This window comes from Equus caballus, chromosome 18 (genome assembly GCF_041296265.1).
Source record: "Equus caballus isolate H_3958 breed thoroughbred chromosome 18, TB-T2T, whole genome shotgun sequence".
Taxonomy (NCBI): Eukaryota; Metazoa; Chordata; class Mammalia; order Perissodactyla; family Equidae; genus Equus; species Equus caballus.
Genome location: NC_091701.1, coordinates 25,449,061 through 25,475,702, shown reverse-complemented (window position 1 = coordinate 25,475,702; position 26,642 = coordinate 25,449,061). Strand labels below are relative to the sequence as shown.

At 35.3% G+C, this 26,642-nt stretch overlaps 1 protein-coding gene across 3 annotated transcripts in view; it reads left to right on the top strand.

Annotated features, from left to right (window-relative positions):
* The window catches only part of LRP1B (LDL receptor related protein 1B), a 1,824,397-nt gene that overhangs the window by 609,326 nt on the left and 1,188,429 nt on the right, over positions 1 to 26,642 (top strand). For all 3 annotated transcript variants that reach the window (XM_070241833.1, XM_023622537.2, XM_023622536.2), the window contains one exon: positions 6,060 to 6,197. In XM_070241833.1, the coding sequence (XP_070097934.1) occupies positions 6,060 to 6,197 (138 nt within the window). The remainder of the gene's footprint in view (positions 1 to 6,059; positions 6,198 to 26,642) is intronic.

The window sequence follows — 26,642 nt, the reverse complement described above, 5'->3', positions numbered from 1 at the left end:
TTAGGAGGTTTTTGATTGCTGTTTCAATCTCCTTACTGGTGGTTGGACTATTCACATTCTCTACTTCTTGATCCAGTTTTGGAAGGTTGTATGATTCTAAGACTTTATCCATTTCTTCTAGATTATCCAATTTGTTGGCCTGTAGCTTTTCATGATATTCTTTTATAATCTTTTGTATTTCAGAGGTGTCTCTTATAACTTTTCCTCTTTCATTTCTGATTGTATTTATTTGAGCCTTCTTTCTTTTTTTCTTGATGTGTCTAGCTAAAGGTTTGTCAATTTTGTTTATCTTTTCAAAGAACCAGCTCTTGGTTTCATGTTTTTCTATTACTTTTTTAGTCTCTATGTTACTTGTTTCTGCTCTGATTTTTATTATTTCCTTCCTTCTGCTGATGTTTGGCTTTGTTTGTTCTTCTTTTTCCAATTCCTTTAGGTGTACTGTTAGATTGTTTATTTGGGATTTTTCTTGTTTGTTGAGGTAGGCCTGAATTGCTATAAACTTCCCTCTTAGAACCACTTTTGCTGTATTCATAGATTTTGTCATGTCGTATTTTCATTTTCATTTGTCTCCAGGTAATTTTTAATTTCTCCTTTGATTTCTTCATTGACCCAATCATTGTTCGGTAGCATTTTGTTTAATCTCCACATTTTTGTGGCTTTTCTGATTTTCTTCTTGTAGTTGATTTCTAGTTTCATACCTTTGTGGTCAGAAAAGATGCTTGGTATTACTTTGATTTTCTTAAATTTATTGAGACTTGTTTTGTGGCCTAATATGTTATCAATCCCGGAGAATGTTCCATATGCATTTGAAAAGAATGTGTATTCTGCAGTTCTTGGATGCAATGTTCTGTATATCTACTAAGTCTATCTGGTCTAATGTGGCTTTAAGGCCAGTGTCTCCTTATTGATCTTCTGTTTGGATGATCTATCTGTTGGTGTAAGTGGAGTGTTAAAGTCCCCTGCTAGTATTGTGTTACTGTCCATTTCTCCTTTTATGCCTTTTAATAATTGCTTTATATATTTTGTGCTCCTATGCTGGGTGCATAGATATTTGCAAGTGTTATATCTTATTCGATTGTTCCCTTTATCATCATGTAGTGCCCTTCTTTGTCTGTTGTTACACTTTTTGTTTTAAAGTCTATTTTGTCTGATATAAGTATTGCTATCCCTGCTTTCTTTCCTTCGCCATTTGCATGGAGTATCTTTTTCCATCCTTTCACTCTCAGTTTGTGAGTGTCTTTAGGTCTAAAGTATGTCACTTGTATGCCACATATATATGGGTCTTGGTTTTTTTTTATCCAGTTTGCCACCCTCTGCCTTTTGATTGGAGCATTTAATCCATTGACATTTAAAATAGCTATAGATAAATATGTATTTATTGCCATCTTGTTACTTTTTTTTCTGGCTGTTTTAGTAGTTCTTCTCTGTTCCTTTCTTCTTCTCTTGCTCTCTTCCATGTGGTTTGATGGCTTCACTGTTAGCAGGACCATGGAGAATTTGGGGAGAAGAAGCTCACAGAATATTGGAAGGAGAGGTCACAGTGAGAAGGGAATGGGAATGCAGCAGGTACAGTCTATATTTTGGAGAAGTTTAATGGTTAAAAGCCATTCCATTCTGTGGCAGGTGTCCCACATATAAAGTAGCGGAAGATGGGCATGGACGTTAGCTCAGGGCCAGTCTTCCTCAGCAAAACATAGGAGGATTAGTGGCAGATGTTAGCTCAGAGCTAATCTTCCTCAAAAAAATAGTAAAAAAATTAAGAAAAATTTTGAAAAGATAGGAGAAAAGGGATGCCATTTGAAGGAAAGTTCAGTCAGCAAAAATAACTTTATTCTTGAGTCTAGGTTAAGAAAATTGAACGAGATTGGAGGCAGAGGACTTCGACCCATTGGAAAGATAGAAAGGAGAAATACAACCAGGCAGCAAGTCTTGATAGGACAAAACTCAAAAAGTGGGATGTGATAGAGTATAAGATGGAGAGGTTAACTTTGGGGGAGAGGATGGATGCTGGTCCTTCTAAGATATGATGATAAAGTAACTAGTACAGATATTTGACTGTATCTGCCATTATAGGAGAAAAACCTCCACCCCTTCACAAAGTGTACTGTCTCAATTATCTTTAATCAGAAAACATATTTGATGAGACTTATGTCTTTCTTACCACTTTGTGCTGAATGGGTAAGATGTTACTCTGTTTATAAATAAATGAAATGTTTTGAATGCCTAAAAGTCTTCATGAGATGAATCAATTAATGTAACATTGACATATTCTCAGGAATTCATGTAGCCTCCTTTATCACAGGCCCCTTCTTGTCACACAGGTAGTAATCAGGCTGAGTTTTCTCTCCTTTTATAGGATAGCCTAAAATAGCCTCATGGGATATACATACCTTTACTACCCGAATGATCATTGGGTATCAAGGATAGACTATTCCCCAAAACAATAGTAGAGTAAATGCCCATCTGCCTGGTTTCTGGGAGAATTTCAGTTGTAGCAGGCATTGCTACTTCTCAGACTCGTCCATCTCTGTGACCATTTTCCAGAAAGAACAACAAGAAACAACTGGTTTTAGCAGTTTTCCAACTGAATTATCCCAACACTGGTCAAATGGATTTGAGATATTGATGCCCTCAATTTTGAGATTAATTCCCAAGACCTGGGCAACCTCTACAAATAATTCCTGCTACTTACTTCAGCGTATTTTGTAAACATTATCGTTGTCTTAATGTGCTTCGATATGAAAATTTGGGAAGGACTGGGTAAGGTACAATCCATCAATCTATGGCCCAGCTGTCTTACTGGTTACGCAGTGGTGATGGAAACCAAGATGAGGATACCAAAGATGGGGAATACTGTAGTGGCTAGTCTATAACCAATTAACTCTTTCGTTCTCTCAAACAAACAAATTCCTCTTTTGTCCTTACATGTTACCACTAGGAAGAATCTAATAGTTCTATATACTGTCTTTGTGAAATCCAGACATTTTTCTTGTTGTCTCAAAATTTGTAAATAGCTGAGCTACTTCTGAACACCAGGTGTGCCTTTCACCTGTTCTATCAAGTTCATCAGTTAGCTGACAGTCTTAGAAATGAAAAATCATACTTTCATTTGAGCCAAGATGTGGAGCAATTTTTTAAAAATCTTGATTTTTATAAGAAATACTAAGTCATTTTTGGTGTCCAACTATAAAATTTCTAAAATATCTCAGGTTCTTTCTATGCGTTATTTTCAGAATTTATACAGAGATCTAAATATGTCTGGCTTAAACACTACTTTGACATTTATGCAAAGACGCATGTTTTCAAATTTTTAAGAATCAGCCAATTAATCTTAAAAAGAAGTATTCTGTGACTGTTGGTCACAGACGTTTACAGCTTTTCAAAACTAACGTATATTTTTACATTTTATTTTTAAAATGAATTTAGATTAATCTTACAAATGTAAGATCCAATAGCTGAAAACTCTTAGTAAAAAAGTTTCACTTACTTTTATTTCCATAATTTGGGTTTAAATTTATACACTTGTATTTTAATTATAAATATGGGAATAAATGTATATTTTTAAAAATATTGATACTACAGTTATAGAGACATGTTACAGTAAAATGAGTTGTGCTTTTGAGGTGACAAGCGTTTGACAAAATTAATAGCCTTGTATAGCAGCAATTCTATCAATATCCATGCAAAAAATACAAGGATACCTGTTAGTGGCAACACTTCAGCAAGCGAAACTACATCATAAAAATTTGTTTACAGGGGGCCTGCCTGGTGGCACAGTGGTTAACTTTGCACATTCCACTTCCATGGCCTGGGGTTCGGCAGTTCGGATCCTGGGTGTAGACCTACACACCACTTGTCAAGCATTGCTGTGGCAGGCATCCCACATAGAAAGTAAAGGAAGATGGGCATGGATGTTAGCTCAGGGCCAGTCTTCTTCAGCAAAAAGAGGCAGATTGGCAACGGATGTTAGCTCAGGGCTAATCTTCCTCAAAAAAAAGAAAAAAAAATATTTACATCCCTCAAACATAAAAGGTTGAAAGCTCTTTTAGCATCAAATAAAATCACATACAACTGTAATTCATGTTTGGTAAGCATTTCAGAAATATATCTTACTTCTGGCAATTCCAGTTGTCTTTGCTTTTTTTGCTTGTGTAATATTTTTGTTTTCTTTTTTCTTTGTTTTCTAATTCTATTATATCACTATCTCTGCAATTCTCATAATTTTGCATATCCTAGAATATGTTAGATTGGTCTTTTCATTATTCTCATTATTTTGCCTCAAGTAAATAGTGAAAGTCAAACAAATTTTTAAGCTTTTTTTCTCCTTTTGGGGCTTGCAATAGAAAAGAAAGTTATGAGATTTTAATGTTTTCCAGTAGGCAACTCACCTTCTTGGAACATTCTTTACTTAACTATGATAACAGCAAACACTTATTTAGTGTTTGCCAGGAGAAATGCTAAGAGCTTTTTATAAGATCCTTACAACAACCTAGTGAAGCACAGAGAAGGTACATAATCTGCCAAAGTCACTCCATTTATAAATGATGGGACCAAGAATTGGACCCAAGAATCTGGCTCTGGAGTCTATTAAAAACTCCCCTGTGCTGCATTAATTTACATGATTAACACATGTTGAATTCTTACTCTGAGCCTGCATCTCACAGTGCTCAGTGCTTTGCTATCAATACCTTTTTTTTTTGTTTTTGCTGAAGAAGATTCACTCTGAGCTAACATCTGTTGCTGATCTTTCTCTTTTTTTGCTTGAGAAATATTAGCCTTAAGCTCACATCTGTGCCAGTCCTCCTCTATTTTCTGTGTGGGTTGCTGCCACAGCATGGCTTGACAAGTGGTTTATGTCCATGCCTGAGATCTGAACCTGCAAACCTGGGCCGCCAAAGCAGAGTATGCTGGACTTAACTACTACGCCGTGGGCCAGCTCCACCATCAATAACTTTTGACATTCACAACAACTCTACAAGGTAGACTCAGCTGATCGTTCCATTTACAAATGAGAAAACTATTGCTTAGTTGCTTAAATAAATTAATGTCTCATGGGTATTGACAGAACTACGATTAAATGCTAAGTGTGTCTGACTGTAGAATCTGGACTGCTGCAATAATCAGTGTCAGATTAATACACGATTGCGGTCATATGGTATGACTGCACTTTGGATTGGGGAGAGCTGGGGAAGCTTACTAGTCATTTGGGGAATTTGGAGAGTGCTTATAGAAGTGTAGATAGGATTTGGGAATTAGCAACCTGAAGTTTAGACAATAACATCCAATTTGGATGTTTGATAAAGAATTGAAATTGATGAACTTTGAGAAAAACTTAGTATTCTGACTTAAGAATATCTTTAAAAAGACAAAGGGTGATTATATAAAGTTTCATTACCACTAGCAGGTAAACTCAGTGAGTATGCCCTGTTTATCATCGCCTCCTCATACTTTAGCAAATTCTATTGCATGAAAGTTATTCAGTAAAGTTTTTTTTAAACAAAATAATCCATATATAAATAAGTATATAACTAGCTGGTCTTTATATTTCTAAAGAACAAATTAAAAACAAGATAACTTCTAGGTTGACACAACTTTATTTAAATTCTACTAACACCTTTTTGTTTGTGTTACCTGATAGCCTAACAAGAGACTTGCCAAGAAGTTGCCATTATCCATATTTCACAGTTGAGGAAATTGAGACTTACAGAGTTTAAGTACCTTGCCCACTTATCTGAGGATAAGAGATAGAAAAGTGACTCAAACCAACCCTCAGATTTTAAATCCATGCTACTTTGAAGGTTGAAAAGAATTCTTGCGTTTTTAATGCATTATATGAAAAAATACACAATATTTTATTTCATATGCAGCTTTTAAAAATTAGGTTTTTTAATCACATAGGCTAATTTCGATGTCTCTGAGAATCAGAGCTGCCCTCTGGTAGTATTTTCCATAGTTTTGTTTTGTAAATTAATGCTAGTAGTTTCTCATGCATAAGAGTTTTAGTATTAAAAAAGTGAAGCTAACCCACATCTCTCTATACTTCTTTATCTTTTCTTCAGGCCCTGAGGAGGTAGAGATCAAGTGCCCCTTGAATCACATTGCTTGCCTTGGTGCCAACAAATGTGTTCATTTATCCCAGCTGTGCAATGGCGTCCTGGACTGCTCAGATGGGTATGACGAAGGAATACACTGCCGGGGTGAGTCCATTTGCGGAGCAATGAACTGAAATATTAAAGTTTTTATAATTTTAAGGAAAGTTCAAAGAGAACCTATAACCTGTCTTTTATTTCAACCATAATCTTATCAGTTATTGAGAAAGCGTGAATTTTATTGCCAGAGACACTCAATATGCATTTCAAAGCTGCAACTATTGTGCTTTATTAAAAAATGCTATTAGAAAAAAAATACATTTAGATTTTGAAGTTGGGCTCTTAAATAATTATATATTTCATAGAAAAGACTACTTTTGCGCAAAGGACAAATGAGAAGTCTTTGTCACAGTAAATCGATACCATACAGGGTTATAAGCTTGTTTTTCTGAAGCTTTGCTTAAACGAACAATATTTGAAGTAAAACCTCCAGAGCCAAATATTCTATTTGGATGTATTCATGCGAAAATTTTCCTTAAAACTATTTCCATGAGGTTATACTATTAAGTGTCTTTCTTTTTAAAAATTAACATCTAAATCCTAAGGTGGTCAATGGTTTACCGACACAGTCATGTGCCACTTAATGACATGGATAGGTTCTGAGAAATGTCTCTTTATGTGATTTTGTCATTGGGCGAACAACATAGAGTGCACTTACACAAAACTAGATGGTATAGCTTACTACACAACTAAGTTATATGGTACTAATCCTATAGGATCACTATCATATATGTGGTCAATCATTGACCAAAACATCATTTTGTGGCACATGATGATATATTAATGATAGGAGGAAAAAATAATTAAGATCCCAAAATTAATAAAAAGTTCATAGAACTGACACATTCTAATGGAACTGGCTGGGGAGGGGGAAGGAAATGTCAGACAAAGAAATAGGAAAAAGTCAACGATTAAGGTAAGGAAATCTGGAAACAGAATCAAGGTATCAATCAAGTGAATTAGGCTGCAAGATGGAGCCGAGAAAGAAACCACTGAACCAGAAGTCTCCAACTCAGATTCTTACAGGCTAAATGTAACACAAAGGATATTTATTGAAGCTAAGACCTCAGAGAGTCATCAGTCCTTCATGTTGGCGTCAGTAAGATAATAAGGAATAGAAGGAACTGTAGAAAACTGGAGATACATGTCTGGTCTCTGTACAGATTCACACAAACTAATTGTTGCCGTGTAGGAAAAGGTCTTAGGTCACCAAAAGTTTTTCAGGAGGAGCTCCTTATCTGTATAGGTTTAAGGTGTCCAAAGTCAGCTACTGCTTTTTAAAACATTGTGTGGTCAACGATGCATAGGTCAAACAAAACCTGTCTGGAGGCCTGATAGGGCTTATTGGCTGCTACTTCCCCACCTAAAGGCCGAAGTAAACTGGATTCAAGACCAGAGGTGAAGAGATAGATCAGAAAAAGTGTCAATCTCAGAAAAAGAATCCAAAGTGGTGAGGATGTTGAGAAACCGTAGATCAACTGGGTCACTGGGTCTTTTCCTTGTTTTTAAATGGACATCCAGTTATTCTTGTTCTGTGGACAGATTCAGACTGAGAAGTTAAAGGTCTTCCTTCCTTGGCTGAGTTTCCTTTCCTAGCCTTGATCTCTGACAGGGTCACATAAGGAGCCTGCAGAGTATTAGTTTCAGTTATGAACATGTGTAATAATAATTAATAAGGGATTTTATTTTTATTTAAAAGCTTTGTGACATATTCTTTGTTATAATTGTATATTAAAAAGAATAATATTAACATAAAGTAAAGGAAGGAATTATAAAGTGATAGGAGTTAAAGAATTTAATTTTCTTTTCAGAAATTAATTATATTTTCTAGAGCCTAATTCTCTCCACTTCAGTTATAATTCAAGCTTATTACTACATTAAAAAAAATTTTCAGCTAGACATGTGTGACTAAGCTTCTAAAAGAGTGAAATCATCACATTGCCAAATACTTCCTTAGAGGTGATTACACAAATTTGAATATCTTAAACATATTTCAGTACTGTGGATCATACGAAAATATATCTGAGTTCTTTAATAAAGTTTAGAGTTGTGATCTAATAGATGAAGGGATGCCTTAATAGTAAAACAGGGATACAAATAAAAACAAAGTATTTGAACAAAAATAAAATGGCATTAAATTTATGTTGATCTTTGAAAAGATCAGCATATACTTCAGACTGAGGTAGATTTAGAGTATAGTTGGTTATGCTTCTAACTCTTTCCTGTTCCAATTCAGTTTTATAACTGTTCCAAATTTCATATCTTTATCACAAGTGACAACATTTTTTCTTTTTGAATTTGCCAATAGGAGGCTGATTGTACCACTTCGGCCTTTTAAATATTTCTAGATTTAACCACATAAAGTGTTTTAGAAGACCTAAGTAATTTATTATGACCTGTAGTGGACTTAGAAATAACAAGAAGTATATTTGGATTTCTACTTTTTATTTACCTCTGTAGATGGTCTTTTACCTAATTCTGTGGCCTTGCACAACTACATAGGACAGTAGGATTAGGTGACTGAAAAGATATAGTCATTCCCGAGACAGTGGTTTAATAAAATATTCCTGCATTGAGAAAAGAAAATTAGAAATGTGTTTGCCTGCTTGGCCTGGAGGAGTACCCCTGCACATAGACAAAAAACAAATCTTTTTGGCAGCCCTAGATTTATCGCATGTATATAGTTTGTGTTTAAATGAGAGAAGATGACTGATTGTAGGCAAAAGTACATCATTGGAACTAAGTCCACTTTCCCATCCTCAACCTTCCTCCTAATTTTGGGTCACATTCAATGAAAAAATGTTTTCTGAAGAGTTAGTTAGGCAGCAACCTTGTCATGTCTCTAAGGACTTTCTCATCTACTATAGACATATAATAAAAAAAGGAACCAAATTAATTCAACATTGCACTGATTTTTAGAAATTCATTTCCTTTGCAGAACAGTTCTGTCTAAATCACTTTGCTTTTCATTACTGCCTTTTTGTTGCGATCTAAGCACATACTCTAAGTAATTATACATGAGGCCTAAGACATAATTCAAAGATGGATGTGTTTTCTTTTTTTAAGAAAGGACCAAAGGTACATTTGGTGGTATATTTACGTCCTTTATGAAAATTAATAAGGAGAAAAGTTTAACATTTTGGAGGTGAAATGCTGGTCTTGGGAATGCTTTTGTAGCAACTGAATTGTTTTCTGAATGTCTCCTAGAAAAATCAATTTCTTCCTGGTAAGGGTAATGAAAAAATATCTATTATTAATGATTTTCTGTAACACTGATATTTTAATCTCCATAATTTAGCTTCGTTTGAAGAAAGAAAAGTGGAGTTTTGTATATGAGTGTACTTATATATAGGAATGCGCTTGTAAAAATTTTACGATAAGAACATTCAAAATCGTTCAAAATGGAAAATATCATCTCTTCCTACATAGTGTTTCATATTGGTTGTAATATCACTATATGTAAATTGCATGAACAATGAGCAATGAAAACACATTCTGTATAGTACAAGGCTTCTCAATGCAGGATATTTCCACAGAATTCCTCATAACCATACAAAGAATGCTGGAAGACGTAAACAAATTTGGCTAGTAGAGACCAAATTGACTGAGATGTATCAAAACACTTTTACAATTTGACATTCTTAAGATAATTCACTATGTTAACATTTAAAGTGGCTATGGACAAGAAAAGCCTTCTTTTTATTCACAGCCCTAGTTAGCTTACATTTGCAGTGCAAAATGTTCATACATGTAAATGTACAAGGGAGTGAAACTTTCTGAGACACAAACTGCTCTTACTCTGTTAAAAGATTATGGGAACACTTGTCACTGCAAAAAGGGATTTTTATCTTCTGGGTCTCTAGAAAAAGGGATTATGTAATCTATGTGATTGTTTTCCAGCAAACATCTCAATGTCCTTTTAAATTTAAGAGGATAAAATGTGCACTGAATTTGCTAAAACTGATTAGGGAATGAAACTCTGACATCTGAAAAGTTCACCACCCAAACATACAAATGTGCACACACAAGCACACATATCATTCTTTTCTGATTTTTCTTTTTTCTGTTCTGAACATGTTCCTATGTAATTCTGAGTGTATCTTATATTTAATTGGTGTATTTGATCAGGAATCTAGAAAAGAATAAAATTCTCTATATATCGTTTAACTCCTTGAAATAATGCATATTAAGAATTTTTTAAATTCTGTTTGATTATTTTGCTTTACTTTCCAGTTGGAGTATAATTTTCCTAATATGTGCAATTACATTTTGCTCCATCCACCCACAATCTATAATAATGTATTTATTTTAGATTCTAGAAATTCTAACGTATTTATCTTAGACACCAATTTGTGTTATTTGAAATTTTATATAGTTGTTTTTTTCTTTTATATTACTATTCATAAAACTAAAGTCTTATGAGAAAGTGCTAAAACATCCTGGAAATAATTTACAAATTGGAGGCTTTCTCAAAATGGACCAAGGTAAAGGCTACTTTTATCATCTGTAGTGACTCACCATAGGAAAATTAGTAATCCTTAAAACTTCTTGCTTAAATCTCATATGAATTTCAAATATTCCAAAACGAAATTAATGTAGCTGAATTAGATTTCATTGATTTGACAAAATTAAGTTTAATAAAAGAATTAGGAATTAATTAATTCTTAGCTCAAATATTTAAGTCTGTATTTTTTTATTCTTCCCTAAAGGAAGTATTGTATCTTGTGGTGGTGTTCGATTAGTCATTTCAACACTGATTTCAGAGTGGCATAAGATTAGCTTGTAGCTACTAAGAAGGAAGGAAAGAAGGAAGTTGATGAAGCTGATGAAAAAGACTAGTGAATTTGGAGCACTTTGTTGTTGTTTTTACTTTCACTTTATTGTATCATCGGATCTTGTCCAGTTTAAAAGTTCCCGTGGAAAAATATTGACAATCTCTTTCTAAATTAAAATGAGTTTATGATGCTAGAAAAGGGTATTTTAGAGTGCAGAATCCAAAAACAAAGATATGGAGAAGATGTACGATTACAAGCAATGTTATAGAAAGTGTATCTGTCGGCAACATAAAGCTTACAGCACATGGAGGGAAACTTCACCAGTGTGTACTCAAGTCACTTGAAATGTCGATAAGCCTAGAGCTAAAAAACAAACACCTGGAATTAGCCAGGAAGATCTGGGTTTGTGTGCCCAGACCACTTTTGATTACTGAGGCTAAGGCAACTTAACAGCTGATCCTGCTATGTTCTTTTCTTTGTGTTGAGTTGTGCTAAGGTGATCAGATAATCTCAAATCCATCTCAAGTGTCAGCATTTTCTCTCAAAGAGATTAGTTTAAGTAATTGAGTTAGTTTAGTGAAAGACTATGACCCTTAACACTGGTTGATTTCAGGACCAAATTAATACTTCTTAGAAGCAAAGTGACAATTCCTAGAAAGAATAAGTCTTCTACAAGTGTACAAGTCTATCTGGCTATATCGACTTTGCAAGGCTATAGCAGATATTGTTTATATTGACAAATGACACTTGTATAAAGTTAGGATAGTGTACTTCTTGAAGACTATTCTAAATATATATATATGTCTGTGTACATATACATGTATATGTACACAGACATATATATATATATACATACATAAGGATATATATTCATTTTTAGAATCTTAGTTTTATAAATTCTTTTTAATTAGAAATATACTATTGCACAGATATCTGACTTCTTATCACTGATTTTTCAGATAGAATTGGTAAACAATTCCTGCTAAAGAGACTTGGAGTTTAAGTTTCAACTGTTTCTTTGAATATGTTGACTTCTAGAGACAGCTGACTAGCTAACAGAATACCAGTAGGGAAAGGGCGACTGAGTAATTTGGCTCTATATCATAGCTCAGCATTTGAAAGGATAATCTAAAACAGTTTATTGCTTATTGGAAGTGAATATTTTTGTAGTGGATATACAGCTTTGATTCATGTTAAAATTATACTAATTAGTATCCTCTGGCCCCAAATACTACTATTTTTAAGAATAACTATGGAAACAAGAAAATTTTGTAAATATAAAAAATGGTGTATAGACATACTAATAGCTTAAAAATGATCAAACATTGAAGGAGTTAACTTAAAAAAAGATTCTTTCTTAAAACTTCATATCAAATTCTGTATATCTCTCTCTTCTTGGTAAATAGTGGTTTCAAATTAAATTATAGTACTTCCATATTTTTTGATCTGATCTTTTCTGTGGTGAAAATCCTGGTGCATTATGGACCTTTAATTGTTGCTGAATTGTACTCTATTTTCAGTTGATTTTAAATAAATGCAAATCAAAACATGGATCCACAACTCACATCCCAGTAGAATATTTATTCTGTTTATTTGCCTAACATCTGTAGGAGAAGAAATAGCAATTGCTTTGATATAGAGCTTTACTCCTTGGTTCAAACAACTCCTATGGTGCCTGTTCCTCAAACACACCAACCTCTTAGAAAGTCTGTGTGAAACCTCAAAAAGTTAGAGAACTCAGATTCCCCACCCCCAGTAATCTCTCCCCAACAGAGGAGACTTGTTAATAGTTCTATCACTTTTGGAATTATTAATTTATATGAATATTCATGGACGCTGGGACTCATCATTTATCTGGATCTTTCCCTCACCTTATTCTTCTTGATATGATGAAAAACAAAGAATAGTTTATAAGAAATAATAATGGGTATGAGGTCAAAATGAAGTTTTTTAAATGTACCAATAGAAACTCAGTAAAGTTTTCCCTATATATTCAATTCTTCCATCAACCTCAGCAAAATTTTATTGAGCACTGACAGTATTCCAGACACTTTCCTAAGCACTGGGTATGTAGAAAATCCTACTTTCTGCTTTCATGGAATTCGTATGTCAAAATGGAGGTAGATAAAAATTGCTAAGGGAGAATAAAATGAGGAGCATCTAATTTTCCTTGAGGGGATTCAGGAAAATTTCCCGAAAGAGCTGATAGTTGATATTGGTCTCACTCTAAACGTTGGATGGGCAAATGAGGGTAAGAAGAGAATTTCAAAAATAGGGAACTATATGTATAGAGGCACAAGTGCATAGGAAAGCATTGTGTGCTCAAGAGAACTCTTAAGTTCTTTGGTAAGGTTGAAGCATAGGATCTTGAAGTGGAGAGAAACATGTTTGAAGCTGAAAAAATACTTAGTGTTAGACCCAGAGTGATTACATTAGAATAAGGATGTAGTATGATCTGCTTAAAATGCACTACATAACACTGTAAAGAGGGAATGAAAGATGATACTAGGATATATTTTCAATAGTATTATAAAGGTGTTAATATGATATTTTTTTACTATTAAGCATATGAAGACTAGAACTGTTGCATATATGTAGCAGATTATGTGATTGATTCTTAGAATGTAAAAATGTGCATTATTATAATCATAACAGTGAGCTAAACAGTACTCTCTCCCTTCACGTTGATCAGCTCCCTGAATACAAGGCATGTTAGGTGTAAGTCTTTAATGTGTCATTTGGACGTAGTTCATGGAGTGAAAGTCAAAATAGATGACGTGGGGAGCCATATTAAGTGAATTCCTTTGCAGATGAAAGTTAGGAATTTGGAAGGTGTATTTACTATTTTAAGCAACCAGAATCCCATCTTTAGCAAGCTACTGAAATGCCACCTTAGTTGATGCCGAAGTTTTGCCCTCTTGTACCTTAACTTTGGGAAATATATAACTATTTCAATATTATTCAAAAGTATGAATTATAATAAATTGCCACTCAGCTCTCTACTCAACCTGAAATGTGAGGCCAAATCCCCTATGATTCATTATTTGGTTTTTGACACAAGCAGCTTGATATTTTAAAAAGTAAGAAATTAAAGCAGGTACCTGAGGTTGAATGGCATCCCCAGGAGTCACACAGGAAGCTGTTTGAGAGCAAGGGTTAAATATTGTGACTTGAGTTCTCATTCTTCAATTTTGACGACTGGGCCTTAACATAGCAACTCACAAAAGTGCGTAAAATTGTTATGCTTCAGCATCCTTTCTGACCTGTTCATAAAGCAGAAAGATGGCTTGTTGAAAATCAACTGAAAAAGATTTTTGAACTATGTATATGTTCCCTGTCGGTTTTATTAATTGATTGAGCAGGAAAAAAAAAATGTGCTGAGCAAACAACAAGCTGGAAAGCTATATAACAAGCTTGCAGAATTGAATGTCTCAATCTGACTATTAGCTCTATCCCCTTGAGAAAAATTAGTGCTTTCATTTAATGAGGGATATGGAAAGGAAATGGAGAAGTCCATTTTAACTCTTTGAAGTAGATTTGCATTAGTTAACAACAGGAAATTAAAAAACACAAAAAATAACTCTTTGGGAATTCAGCTTTCATAATGGGATCTGGAAGGAATAATGAGAAACTTTGCAAAGTCATTCAACGGAAAAAGTTTAAATTTTGAAGGAAAGAACCAACAAAATGCCATTCCAATTGGAAGTAATCAATAAATAGAATATTTGAGATTTGTTAAGCCCAATCTGGAATTCTGGTAAGTCTTATAGAATTTTGCAGGAAATTTCAAGAAATTTTCACATCTTTCAGCCAATGGTTTTTATTCTGAATTTCTAATCTGTTCAAAATTGCAGAAAGAAATATTTCTGCTGCTTTTTCTCTCATCCGTTGTTATCACTTTTACAGTAAACCCTATTCCACTGAATCACATGTGTATTAATGCCATCATAACTGAATATCTCAATATATTAAATAATATTCAGAAAAATAGAATAGCTGTGAGACTGGGGACTTCTGAGCTCCCCATAATTTGTCTCTTCATAAGTTTCTCCAAACCTTTCTACGTATATTTGCATATTTGAGTTTAGGCGTAAGAAACTCATTAAAGATGATTCTTTTGAGGGAAAATACACCATCTGGATTTACTTACATTAGCTCAGTATTTACATTTTAGCTTCCCATTAGATTTGTGATTAAGAGAAAACATGAAATCAAATGATTGACTTCTCTATGCCACAAGACATTGTAGAACCAGTCCAGACAACCCACTGTGGTTGTGGAAACCATAAGATGCCAACCAACGTGAGATCACTCTGCTCGCAGAACTTCCGAATTAGGTCAGTGTGACCTTGAGCCAAGGCTTGAGTGTCAGATGCAAGGAGAATGGGAAGGAAAGCCCCAAAGAGCACTTTTCAGTTCCATTAGCTGATACATGTGATATGTTCTCATTCAGACTACAGATCCAAAACCAAGAGTACCAAGAAAAAAGTCTATACAGATAAATGGCTCAGAGAACTACCCAATATTCTCAAACAGAAGCACTAAGAACCTGAGTGTCTAAGTTTTAGTTAGGTCAAGCAAATATTAAGAGGTTTCAAAGAAGTTTGGAGAAAAGGATTAATAGGTATAAAATGCTCTTCAGTCTAAATAGTTTATATATAACATCTAAATATTACATATAAATTACATGTACAATTTATTGTATATAAATACATGTAGTAACATGTATCTGTGAGTACATACTCTATTAGATTTTCTTAGCCTATGACTATTGGATATCCAGTTGAAGTGATTATTTTAGGCAATTAAAAAATACTTATATTTTTATGTCTTTCACCTGTGTTTTGGTTCATTTCTTCAGTTTTTCAAAACCAGGGTAAGGTGATGTTTCTACTAGTCATGTTCTTACTTTAAGTGTTATTTCAACTCCAAGACAAATGATTTCTAGTTCCTTTTCAGTGAGTCAGCTTTGTATCCTGCCCATCCAAACTAATTACGCAAAACAAAATGGACAGAACCGAGAGAAATATGTTTGGACTGAAAGCCTAGTAATCTCTTCTGACACAGTATAACTTACCTTCTGAAGTGAACTTTTCAATGCAAACGTGCCTTGATTTTATTCATCCTTTTTCGCCCTATCTTATACACCTAATAGATTGGAAATGCCTGAAGAAACTTACATTTAACCTCTACCTCAGTCACTTCTCTACAAGGACTGAGTCGACTGGGAAGAGAAGGCAAACACACAGGAAATAGAGTGAAAAAGTGCAGAAGTGCATGCACTCTTTTGCAGAGTAACTCACAGAGTAAAATGTACCACACTGTATGCTAGATTTATTGGCCTCAAACAAATAATTTGCTCTTTGTCAGGAAGATTCACTCCTGCATTTTGCCTAGAGTGATTTCCTCTTCTCAGTTTTGTGTCTTCTTATTTACCAGAAATGTCTGCAGTATGCAGAAGGGAAGCAAAGTTCTCCTCAATGACTATAACTACAAGTAGAGAAGCAGCAATAACTTTCTCTCAGAGTGAAACAGAATTGTAGGATAATAGGGCCAAAAGGGACTTTCAGAGGTCATCCAGTCCATCCATCTGCCTTTAGGCTGGACTGAACCCAAACTTGCCTAGACAGATTGCTATCTACCAAATTTGGAAGGCCTCCAGGGAGAGAAATTCTGACAACCATTTTTAGCAATGCAGTCAATGCTTAGCAATTTGCACTCTGAGCAAATGCTTGCATACTATGTTATAAAATTCTCCATGCCCTCTCATTTTTAGCCTTTTCCCTCCAAAAGATTCTATATTCTTGTAGCTTAATCATGTTTTTTTTTGGCGCTTCTCCAGATAGCTTTAAATTTTGATCTCTAAAGTTATAAACCATCCCTCTCAACTAACCATGATACAGCTTAAGTGTCTGACTAGTATCCACTGTAATTGACTGTCATAGCTCCTGACTCCTATGGTTTTTTTTACATATTATCTTACACCTTAGCATTGCCTTGTTCACTCACATTGCATCAGTTAGAAATTGTCTTTGTTTGGGAATAACAGAGCTCTTAAAAAGATTGGTAAAAAAAAAAGCCAGAAGTTTATTTTTCTCTCATATAAAAATAGATATTCCATGGCAAGTAAGGTGATTTCATGATGTAATCTGTGTTTCAGACTCCTGTATTTCTGTTTTGGCATCTTTGTCACTGCCTTCCATCCTCAAGGTAGGCTAGATTTTGATCACTGCAGCTCCAAATATCGCATCCATGTTCCAGGAGGAAGGAAGAAGAATAAACTATCTCTACCAAGCAAGTCAACCTCCTTCTTAAGGAACTTTACAGAAGCCGAACTCCCAAATTTCTGTCTTCATGCCATTGGCCAGAATTTTAACACACAGCCACCCTTATTTGCATGAAAGGCCAGGAGATATAGTTTTCCATGTGTACAAATATTGCTTCAATAAAATCAGACTTGGAAGAAGGAAATCATAGATATTTCGTGGCAACTAGAAGTTGAAGCTATACATGCTTTAATTGAGCAATCAGACAGTTGATTCCTTTCCAGATAGATGTTGTGGTTGTACTATGTTTGATAAACCTTATGGGAGGCTTCTAAAGGGCAGAGAGAGCTGGTCATTAACTAGCTCAATGGCTTTGCAAACCAGTAAAATGATGTGTTTGAACAATATCTCTAAGCCTCCTTCCAAATATAAAATTGTATAAATTAAGTACAAAGATTCAGTATACCTGGGAATTACAAGAGAAAGGTCAGGCTGTGATGTAGCAGACTTCCCAGACGTCCAGACTGAATGTCCGTAGAGGATGGTTCCAGGGGAGCCAGAAAAAGCTGGCTGCTGCCTGAGAAAAAACCTGGATAAATGTAATTTATTGGAGAAAGGTACTCTTTCCCTTCCTCCCACCCTCCCTTATTTTTTCCCCCTTTCTTCCCCATTCCTTCCCTCTTCCTCTACTGCTACCCCCAATACCTGCTCCATGTCTTATATTTTTGCAGTCTTTACTTAATATTTTCCTTCCTTCAAATTTAGGCTTAAATTTGAGAGTTTTTAAAAACTATCTAAATTTTAAAACCTTTGCTATTATTTCTCATCTGTGGTCAACCAACCCTATTTCTTCATTTATTTTTACTATGTGGTTTGTCATCATGTATACAACTTTTATTGTGCTATTTAATATTTTGAGAATGCAAAATCATGTTAAATTGCTTTGTTATCTTATTCTCCCTCTGATGGTAAATTTCCTACTGTTTTGTTTTATTTTGCTTTCCTAAGACTACCCATAGTCTACAACCAAACAAATATACCCCAAATATTTTATTTTGTTGCTGCTTACTTTTATTTTGAAGGATCCTTTACTTAATTTTCCTTTGGATTACAAATCCCATCAAGTGATTGCTTTGCCACTTTTTACATCTCCAAATAAATTCTTATGTGTGAGATGTCAATTAAGAAAGCCATTTTTACCACATGCTTCTAGAGAGGAAATAGGTGTTATCTAGGCACTGGACCAGATCTTAATAAAAGCTCACAGTGAAAGCAGCATATCAAATAGTTCTGTTTTGTTCTGTTTTTTGTTAGGAAGACTCTTCCCGAGCTAACATACATTGCCCATCTTCCTCTTTTTTTTTTTTTTTGCTTGAGATTGTCACTGAGCTAACGTCTGTGCCAATCTTCTTCTACTTTGTATGTAGGAGGCCTCCACAGCATGGCTGATGAGTGGTATAGGTCTGCACGTGGGGTGAACCTGCGAAACCCTGACCAGAAGCAGGAGCAATCGGAACTTTAACCACCTGGCCACTGGCTGACCTCAGATGGTTTTTGTGTATATAAAGAAAGAGGGAGGGAAGGGGAGAGGATTGGAGGGCAGCAAAAGAGAAAAGAAGGAGGGCGAAGGCAGGGAAAGGGAGAAAGAGAGATAAGAGTGGAGAGAGAGAGATGGAGTGTATATACAGTAGAGTATCACTCAATACCCATTGCAATTGGCTCTAAAATTAAAATCCTGGATGTCTAAGTACGAGAAGAGCAAGATGAAGAATTCTGGGTGCTGAGAGGAGTCAAATGTTAGAGAGAAAAATATTAATGATTGTACCAAATTCTTTATGCACATACCTCACCCATTCTTCTCATTTTAACACTGGGTAAATCCACATCAGCATGATGGCGTGCTTCTTTTGAATGGCCAGGTGAGGAGGTGGGGAACCTCTAGGGATGAAACTAAAGGTCTCTTTCACTTAGCCACTCTGTGTTAGGAAGATCTGGGTGAGTTAACCAGCCAGGACAGTGCGACTTTTCTGGTATTAACAGTTCATCTCTTTTAGGAGCCTGGAGTTGAGACAATTGTTATTGAATTGCAGTCAGCAATATCTGCTAAACTGGAATTACTATATTTCTAGTTTTACATTGCATTAGATTTCACAGCCCCCAAAATCAGGAAAAAAAAAAAAAGATCTTGAGGCACACATATGAAAACATGGATTGGATTTTTAAATTGTTTATATATCATTATCTTCCTTGCTCAAATAGAAATAATCACCATGAAAGGAAGAAATAGTGCACCTTCTTAAAACACAATCTAGTACAGAGATCCTTTCTTATTGTCAAAGACTATTTTTGTTTGTTTCTGGGCTAAACTATCCTTGCTGAAATCTAAAGTTTTTCTATTTGATTGAGTTTTCTCCCAAAGTTTATTTAGTTCACAATGTGTATTTCCCTCTATCTTCAATAGCTTTTTCTATTTTCATGTGTCATTTTTTATTTTGGACATGTAATAGTTTCTGTGAGAAATATCTCCCAAAGCAAATGTAAATATTTCCAATGCACTAAATTAAAATATTTTTTTGCTATTCAGATAACCATGGAATATATAATAATTCTTTTGAAGAGGCAATTAGCAGTTAGTTCAGTGAGTTGAAGTGGTGCAACTTTTTTGAGTTTTGTTTCATTTTATTGCATGCAACCAAGGTACTATGTATCTGCAAAGGACCAATACTAATCTAAACAAGAAATGCCCAAAGCTTTTCAGTATAAGTTTTACTAATGTAGAATATTAAAGGGTCATCTAATTCTCTTTATGAGGTCACAGAAAGGTTGTTTACTTACTACTTACTCAGGATAGCTTGTTATTCAACTCTATTCCAATCTAAATAAAGTCACAACTAGAAAATTGTGTCCGAAGGGTTTCCTAATTCTTTAAAAAGAAGTTACTTGTATATACTTGTATCATACATGCAAATTGCTATGGATGTTTAGGATCATATTTTATGCTATAATAGCCATTAAAACTCAACATTTTAAATTGTATTACTTGTTTGCGTGCTTTTCAATTGAGCAAATGATTTTATTGTTGGCTTTGGACAACTAGTCCCTACTAATATGATAACAAATGAGGCACAGAACAGAAACTTCAATTTCCTTTTTTGATATGTTAAGGCCCATTTTGTTTGAGAAATACAAGGATAGGATGGAATATTTTCCCCTGCACTTATTGTATATAGGGAGGAAAATATATTTGAACTAAGATTAGGTATGAAGCTATAATTGAAGTGATATATTTAAACATCAAATAAATTTTCAGCTTTAAATACTGTGAGAATTAAATTATAATTTGTTTAAAAGTACCTCTGTGGAGGTCTAATATAGTAATATAAAGCAGACTAGTTGCCATTAATACAATCACGATTGACTGAATAGACAAGGAACTACAAATGAAATATGGATGGAAGGATGATCTAGCAAATAAAAGACAAAATGTTACCGCCTGTAAACATAGTTCCTTTACCCGCCACACAAGAGGGGCCAAATAAAACCTGGAACACCAGGCTTATGGCAAGGAAAGGGTTTTTATTTCAGATGATATCGGCCAAGAGATGAGAGTAAGCCCTCTAATTTGTCTTCTTTCATCTCATCTCCCCAAAAGATGGGAGGCGAGGGGTTGTAAAGGTTTGAGGCGAATGTGGCTGCTTGTAGAGAGGTAGGGGGAGTCAGTGGCCTTGCTCAAGGTCAGAGCTTTCCTCCAGCCTGCCTTCAGCCTTGGGATGAGGTTTGCTGGGAGGAGGAGGAGATGATAAGGAATCCAGGTGGGTGAACTTGGCTGTTTGTCTCCATGGTGGATAGTGGATTCTGGAGCCAGGAAACAAGGAAGTAAACAGGGGAAGAGTGCTTTGGTTTTAACCCCATAGATGCTGGGCTTAATGTAGGGGAAATGACATCAGGGTTGGCATCAAAAACATAGCATCTGAGAGAAGGCTTTGTGGGGGTAAATTGATTTATATAAACATATTAAAACCAATTTGAAACCTGATGAATTGGTTCTGGAGACTGTGATGTTTTAGTGAGGTCAACAGCCAAAGGGCAGGAAAATGGTATAAAATGACTATTACATATTTGTCATGTTCATGCAATAGATTAATCTAGACTCGGTAAGAAAAAATAGTTTGATTGAGTCAACTTTGGAAATTATCCTCTATGTCAACTGTTTTGTATGATGACAAAGAATTATTCACTCCAATATCCTTATGTCACCTTTGTAGTTGATGAAAACTCTGTCTTAATTTTAAAAGAACTAAATCAGGTGTGGGAAAGGTAGGATCATGTCTTCCAAAAACGGGTGGTACATAGAAGAAAGATATTAAATGAAAATATTTATTTTATTTGAAAGCATGCTCAAAGACTATTTCATGGGTCAGTTATCACTTAAGGTAGCTTACTTTTTTGCGTTTATTGTTTCAGAGACCTGCTATCTTCAGAGTTGCATATTTGTGCTAGTTTAATGTTCTTCTTCACAGAATCAGTCTTCATAAATGTGGTTGCCTTGTTTATTCTTTTATTTACCTAGGGTATAAATATTTGTTGAAAATCCAATATAGACCAGTCAACGTGCTGGAGTCTGAGGATATGCAAATGGTTCTTACCCTTAAGGGGTTCCCATCATTGTGTGTGGATGCAACTTATTAGCAAATAAATTTAAACTAATGTACTTAGAGTACAGATAAAAATATGTTATTGTCTTTAGAGAAGGCACAATTGGACCTGTAGCTGGAGTTCCCTGGAGGAACGTTGCCACGGATCAATTATAAGTATATCCATCACTTAGCGGGAACATGGTCAGAATAAAATGAATTTTACTTTGAATCATATCACTTTTTGTTTTTTTTAATCTTTAGGTATGAAATAATCAAGTTCATTAAAAAGTTTTCCAGGTTGTACTTTTTAGGTATTTTTCATTTGCTATTTACCATAATACCTTCAAATGCCTTAAACAAAAGTGAGGATTTATTGGCTCTAGTAACTTCATTTTAGGCCTTGCCCCAATGATCCTATTGACTTCAGAATTAAATCCTCACTACTCTTAAGTCCAGGTAAAATAGAAATGTTTTTGCTCCTCCCTCTGCCTTTCTTACCACTAATTAAGAATTAAGTGAAAGTGCCAGAAATCCACTACTCTCTACCCCTCACCTCTTTCTGTCTGTCTTGAATCCACCAGTACTTATCCTGATGTCTACATTATTATGTTCTGTTTTTCATTTATGCCCATCACCACACAACTGTAATCATCACAAAGGCTCTTATTTTCTCAGTCAACTCATTTCCACTGTGCCCTCCATATCTCACAGTCTACTATCTGCAGAAATCTCTGCATACTCTACCTAAACTCTCAAAGATCCCATCAGCTTCTTGGTAAGGAACACCTGACCCTCCCTGATTCCCCTGCAGACCTCTCAAATGAAAACTGTTTTCCCCCAATGATTCTCCTACCACTAGACTTAAAGTTCCTCCCTCCACCTTATTGCTGCTTGCAAACTATTCTCCATCGTTCCCTAAAAATGTTCAGCTTTATAGCTCATGCCATTAGATTATTTTATCCACTGCTCTACATTGTTATTATCATCTACTGACACTGAGGTCATTCCCTCTTCTTTCTCAATGATTGTAGCTCTGACTCTCCACATACTTCTGTCTTAATTCTTAGCAAATTCAATACACTTTTAGATAATGTTCGTAATACTTGGGCTCTCACTTTCTTTGCCTAATCTCAGCTACTCACCAACTGCCATTCTCTGAGGTCTAGAGAACTTTGCCATCGGTAATCATTGTAAGCCCTCTATTATCTCGATTTTGTGAAGCCCTCTCTTTGACCACTACCACTTATTTTTCTAGCTTACTACCTCTAGTACCTCTTATCTCTAGTACTTCCATCCCAGCAATCCACCAGAATATTATGTCCATTTAAACTCCCAACTTTCCACAGATTTAGACACCTTTGATGTGTTCACCTTCCTCCTCTTCCTCCTTCTTATTCAATTTCATGGCCTATCATTTAATCACTCTACTGCATGGTACCTCAACTTCCTAGCCATTCCCTTGCTCTCTCATACTCAACTGGTATAGCCACAATTCGAATTAAATCCAACTTTCCTCCTAATCTGTTCCTCTACCTGTGCAACTGAACCTGGCTGGAGGAAAGCAAATAATCATGCTAACTGGTTTCACTTTCAATTCATGACCATAAACTTCAGTTTCATTCTTAATGTTATCAGTCAATCATATTATACATTCCTAGTTAACTTACTGTCCTTGAAGTCTATTTCACATCTTATCTCTTCTCAAACTTTCTTACCCATCTCACTCTCACTTAATTATTTTACTTCCTAAATCTCTGAGAAAGCTGAAGCAATCAGAAAAAAATGTGCACTCCCATCGTTAGACATACTACTTTTTGTCATCTGCATTTACGCATTCTACCTTCTGACCTGTTACTGTGAATGACCTGTCCATAGTCTTATTTGAAGTCAATACTAGATCTCATCTGTTTTGTGCTAATCCAACACATTGCTCCAGCTGTCCTCTCTCTCCTAGATTATCCATTTCTCACTTTTACTGGATCATTTTCATAAACATACAATCATATTATATCTTCCATCTTAAAAATATGTATATTTTTTCTTGACTCGAATTCCCCTGCCATCTACTGTACTATTTATTTGCTTCTCTTCTCTTCGTCTCCATTTGTCCTACTCTCATTCTCTATTAAACATACCACGAGCATGCTTTCACTTCCACCACTCCACTGAAACTGCTCTCATCAAGGTCACCAGTAACCTCTGTAATGGGATAACCACTGGTCAATTAAAAAAATTTCTTCTTATTTCTCTATCAGTAATTTATTTTATTTTTTTGAAAGATTGGCCCTGAGCTAATACCTGTTGCCAATCTTTTCTTCTTCTACTTCTTCCCAAAGCCCCCGAGTACATAGTTGTATATTCCAGTTGTAGGTCCTTTAGTTGTGTTATGTGGGATGCCACCTCAGCATGGCTTGATGAGCAGAGCTAGGATCCAAACTGGCAAAACCCTGGGCTGCCAAAGTGGAGCACATGAACTTAACCCCTCAGCCATGGGGCCAGCCCCCTCTATCTGTAATTTCTGACATAGCTGATCACTTCCTCCTCCTTATTACACATTCTTCACTTGCCCTTCAGGACACTACCACACTCTGTTGGTAACCTTCTTAGCTCACTGGCTGCTCCTTTTCCATCTCCTTTACTATTCCTCTATTTCTCCTTAAATAATCTCAGTCCTTGGTCTTCTTCTCTACTTAATTTACACTCTAGGTGATCTCATTTAGTCTCATGGCTTTTAATATCACCTGTGTGCCAATGACTCCCAATTTTTTTCCAATCCAGACTACTCTCTAACTTCACATATGTTCATTCAACTGCATTCTCAACATCTCCACTTGAATTTTAATAGATATCTCAAACTCAAATGCCCAAGATCTTCTGCACTCCTCAGAACAACTATACCTATAGCTTTTCCTTCTCAGTTGGTAACTAGTGTTTTAGTTTCCCACACCAAAAATATTGGAGAGATCTCTGACTTTATTTATAATTCCCCATGTTGACTCCATTAGGATATATTATTAGCTATACCTTTTAAATATATCCAAACATTCTATCACTTTGCACCAGCTCAATTGCTGCTATCTAGCAGTTATCTTGCACCTGAATGACTGCAACAGGCACATAACTGGTCTCCTTTATTTCTACATTGGCATACCATGTTCTGTTCTCAAAAAGTCACTGGCTGACATTTTAAAAATTTGTATCAGACCATATCAGGTCATATCACAGTTTTGCTCAAAACCTATGCTGTAGGTTTACCCTTATACTCAAAATAAAGTCTAAAGTCCCCCAATGATGTATGAAACCCTATAAATCTGGCCCCTTGTTGTTTGACCTCACCTCCAGCTACTTCTCCCTACCCCACAACTGCTCATTCCGTCAAGTATATTGGCCTTCTTACTAGTTCTAAAATATGTCAGGGGTGTTTCTGCCTTTGATACTTTGTATGAGTTGTTCCATAAAAGAGGAGGAAAAAAATTTTGTTATTATCACTTGATTCTTTTAGAATGCTTGTAATTAGAAAGAGCCAAAGACTCTAACGGGTGATTGCAATAGTGGAAAATTGATTACCTTGGACAATAATTAGATTGACAATTTTTAAACAAGAAGACCTCTGAAGAGAATGCAATCTGATGTCAATTACTTTCAAGAAAAACATGAAAAAACACCATGCAAAATTTTAGTAACTAGCCTATATTTAAGAGAAATTAGGTTTCTGAGTGCTTGAATGCATTTATCTTAGTGTTTCATTCTGCTTTACAATTCTGACACCAATATCAGATGCTGTAGCCTTTTGGAGTTTTTATTGTTGTGACTGTACAAATCCTCTTCATCTCCCTTTTCTTCTATTCACCCACAGCATCCTGTTTCCCTAACACCTGAGTGGAGAGTAAAAGTGAAGGCCCTTACCCTTGCTCTTGCTTCTTCATCAGATTCTAAATAAATTGCAGTCAGCCTCACGTTTAGGCTAAGGAACACTTGCCTGCACCAACATTTCAAACCAAGATGTTTATTAACTATCATTAACTGAATCACAGCAGGATCCACAAGGCATAGCTATAGCATACACAAGCCTTGTACTCAGAGGTTCCAGTTTATTTAGGAGATGGGTCAAGATGTCCCTTTACAAGGTCATCCACAATTATATATATATATATAATGTTGTGCCTTTGTACCCACAGTTAAAGACACTTGTGTAATCTGTTCAACGTATACTAGTACCTGAGGAAACTGATTAGTGATAGGTTCCCTGGGAGCTTTTTCAGCTAGATAGGTGTTGCACATGTGGTCCAATCCAGCTCTGTAAGTCAAACTTTAGCTCAGTATTATTAATCAGGAACTGGCATTCTGAATCAGGGTGCTCCTGGACTGCCATTTTGTCTGTATTAGGACCCTAGACAGCAGTTGTGCATTGGCAACTAACCATACCCCCAAGGCCAATATCCCATCTACAGATTATCATGAAAAACGTAGAAATAAATCATCTTTCAGTCTGAGAAGTGCAACCACTTATATCCACTTACACAAGAACCTATGTATGACACACTAAAGAAAGAGTATGAGGAAGAACCTGTGAAACAGAACTAGTTTTCAAAAATGACTGTTATTTATATTCAAGAAAAAGATGTTCTTTTTAATGAGTGATTAGCTTTGTGTGTTTGCACGTTAAGGCAACGGGTCTGTAAGTAAGTGTGTCGTGGAAGAATTATTGTCTAAAAATTAATTTTCATTAGGGTTTCTTTTTTAAAACGTAAATTAAGGACACAAAATGCACTTAGATTTTCTCCATTTGTAGTTGAGGAGAACAGCACTGAGTTC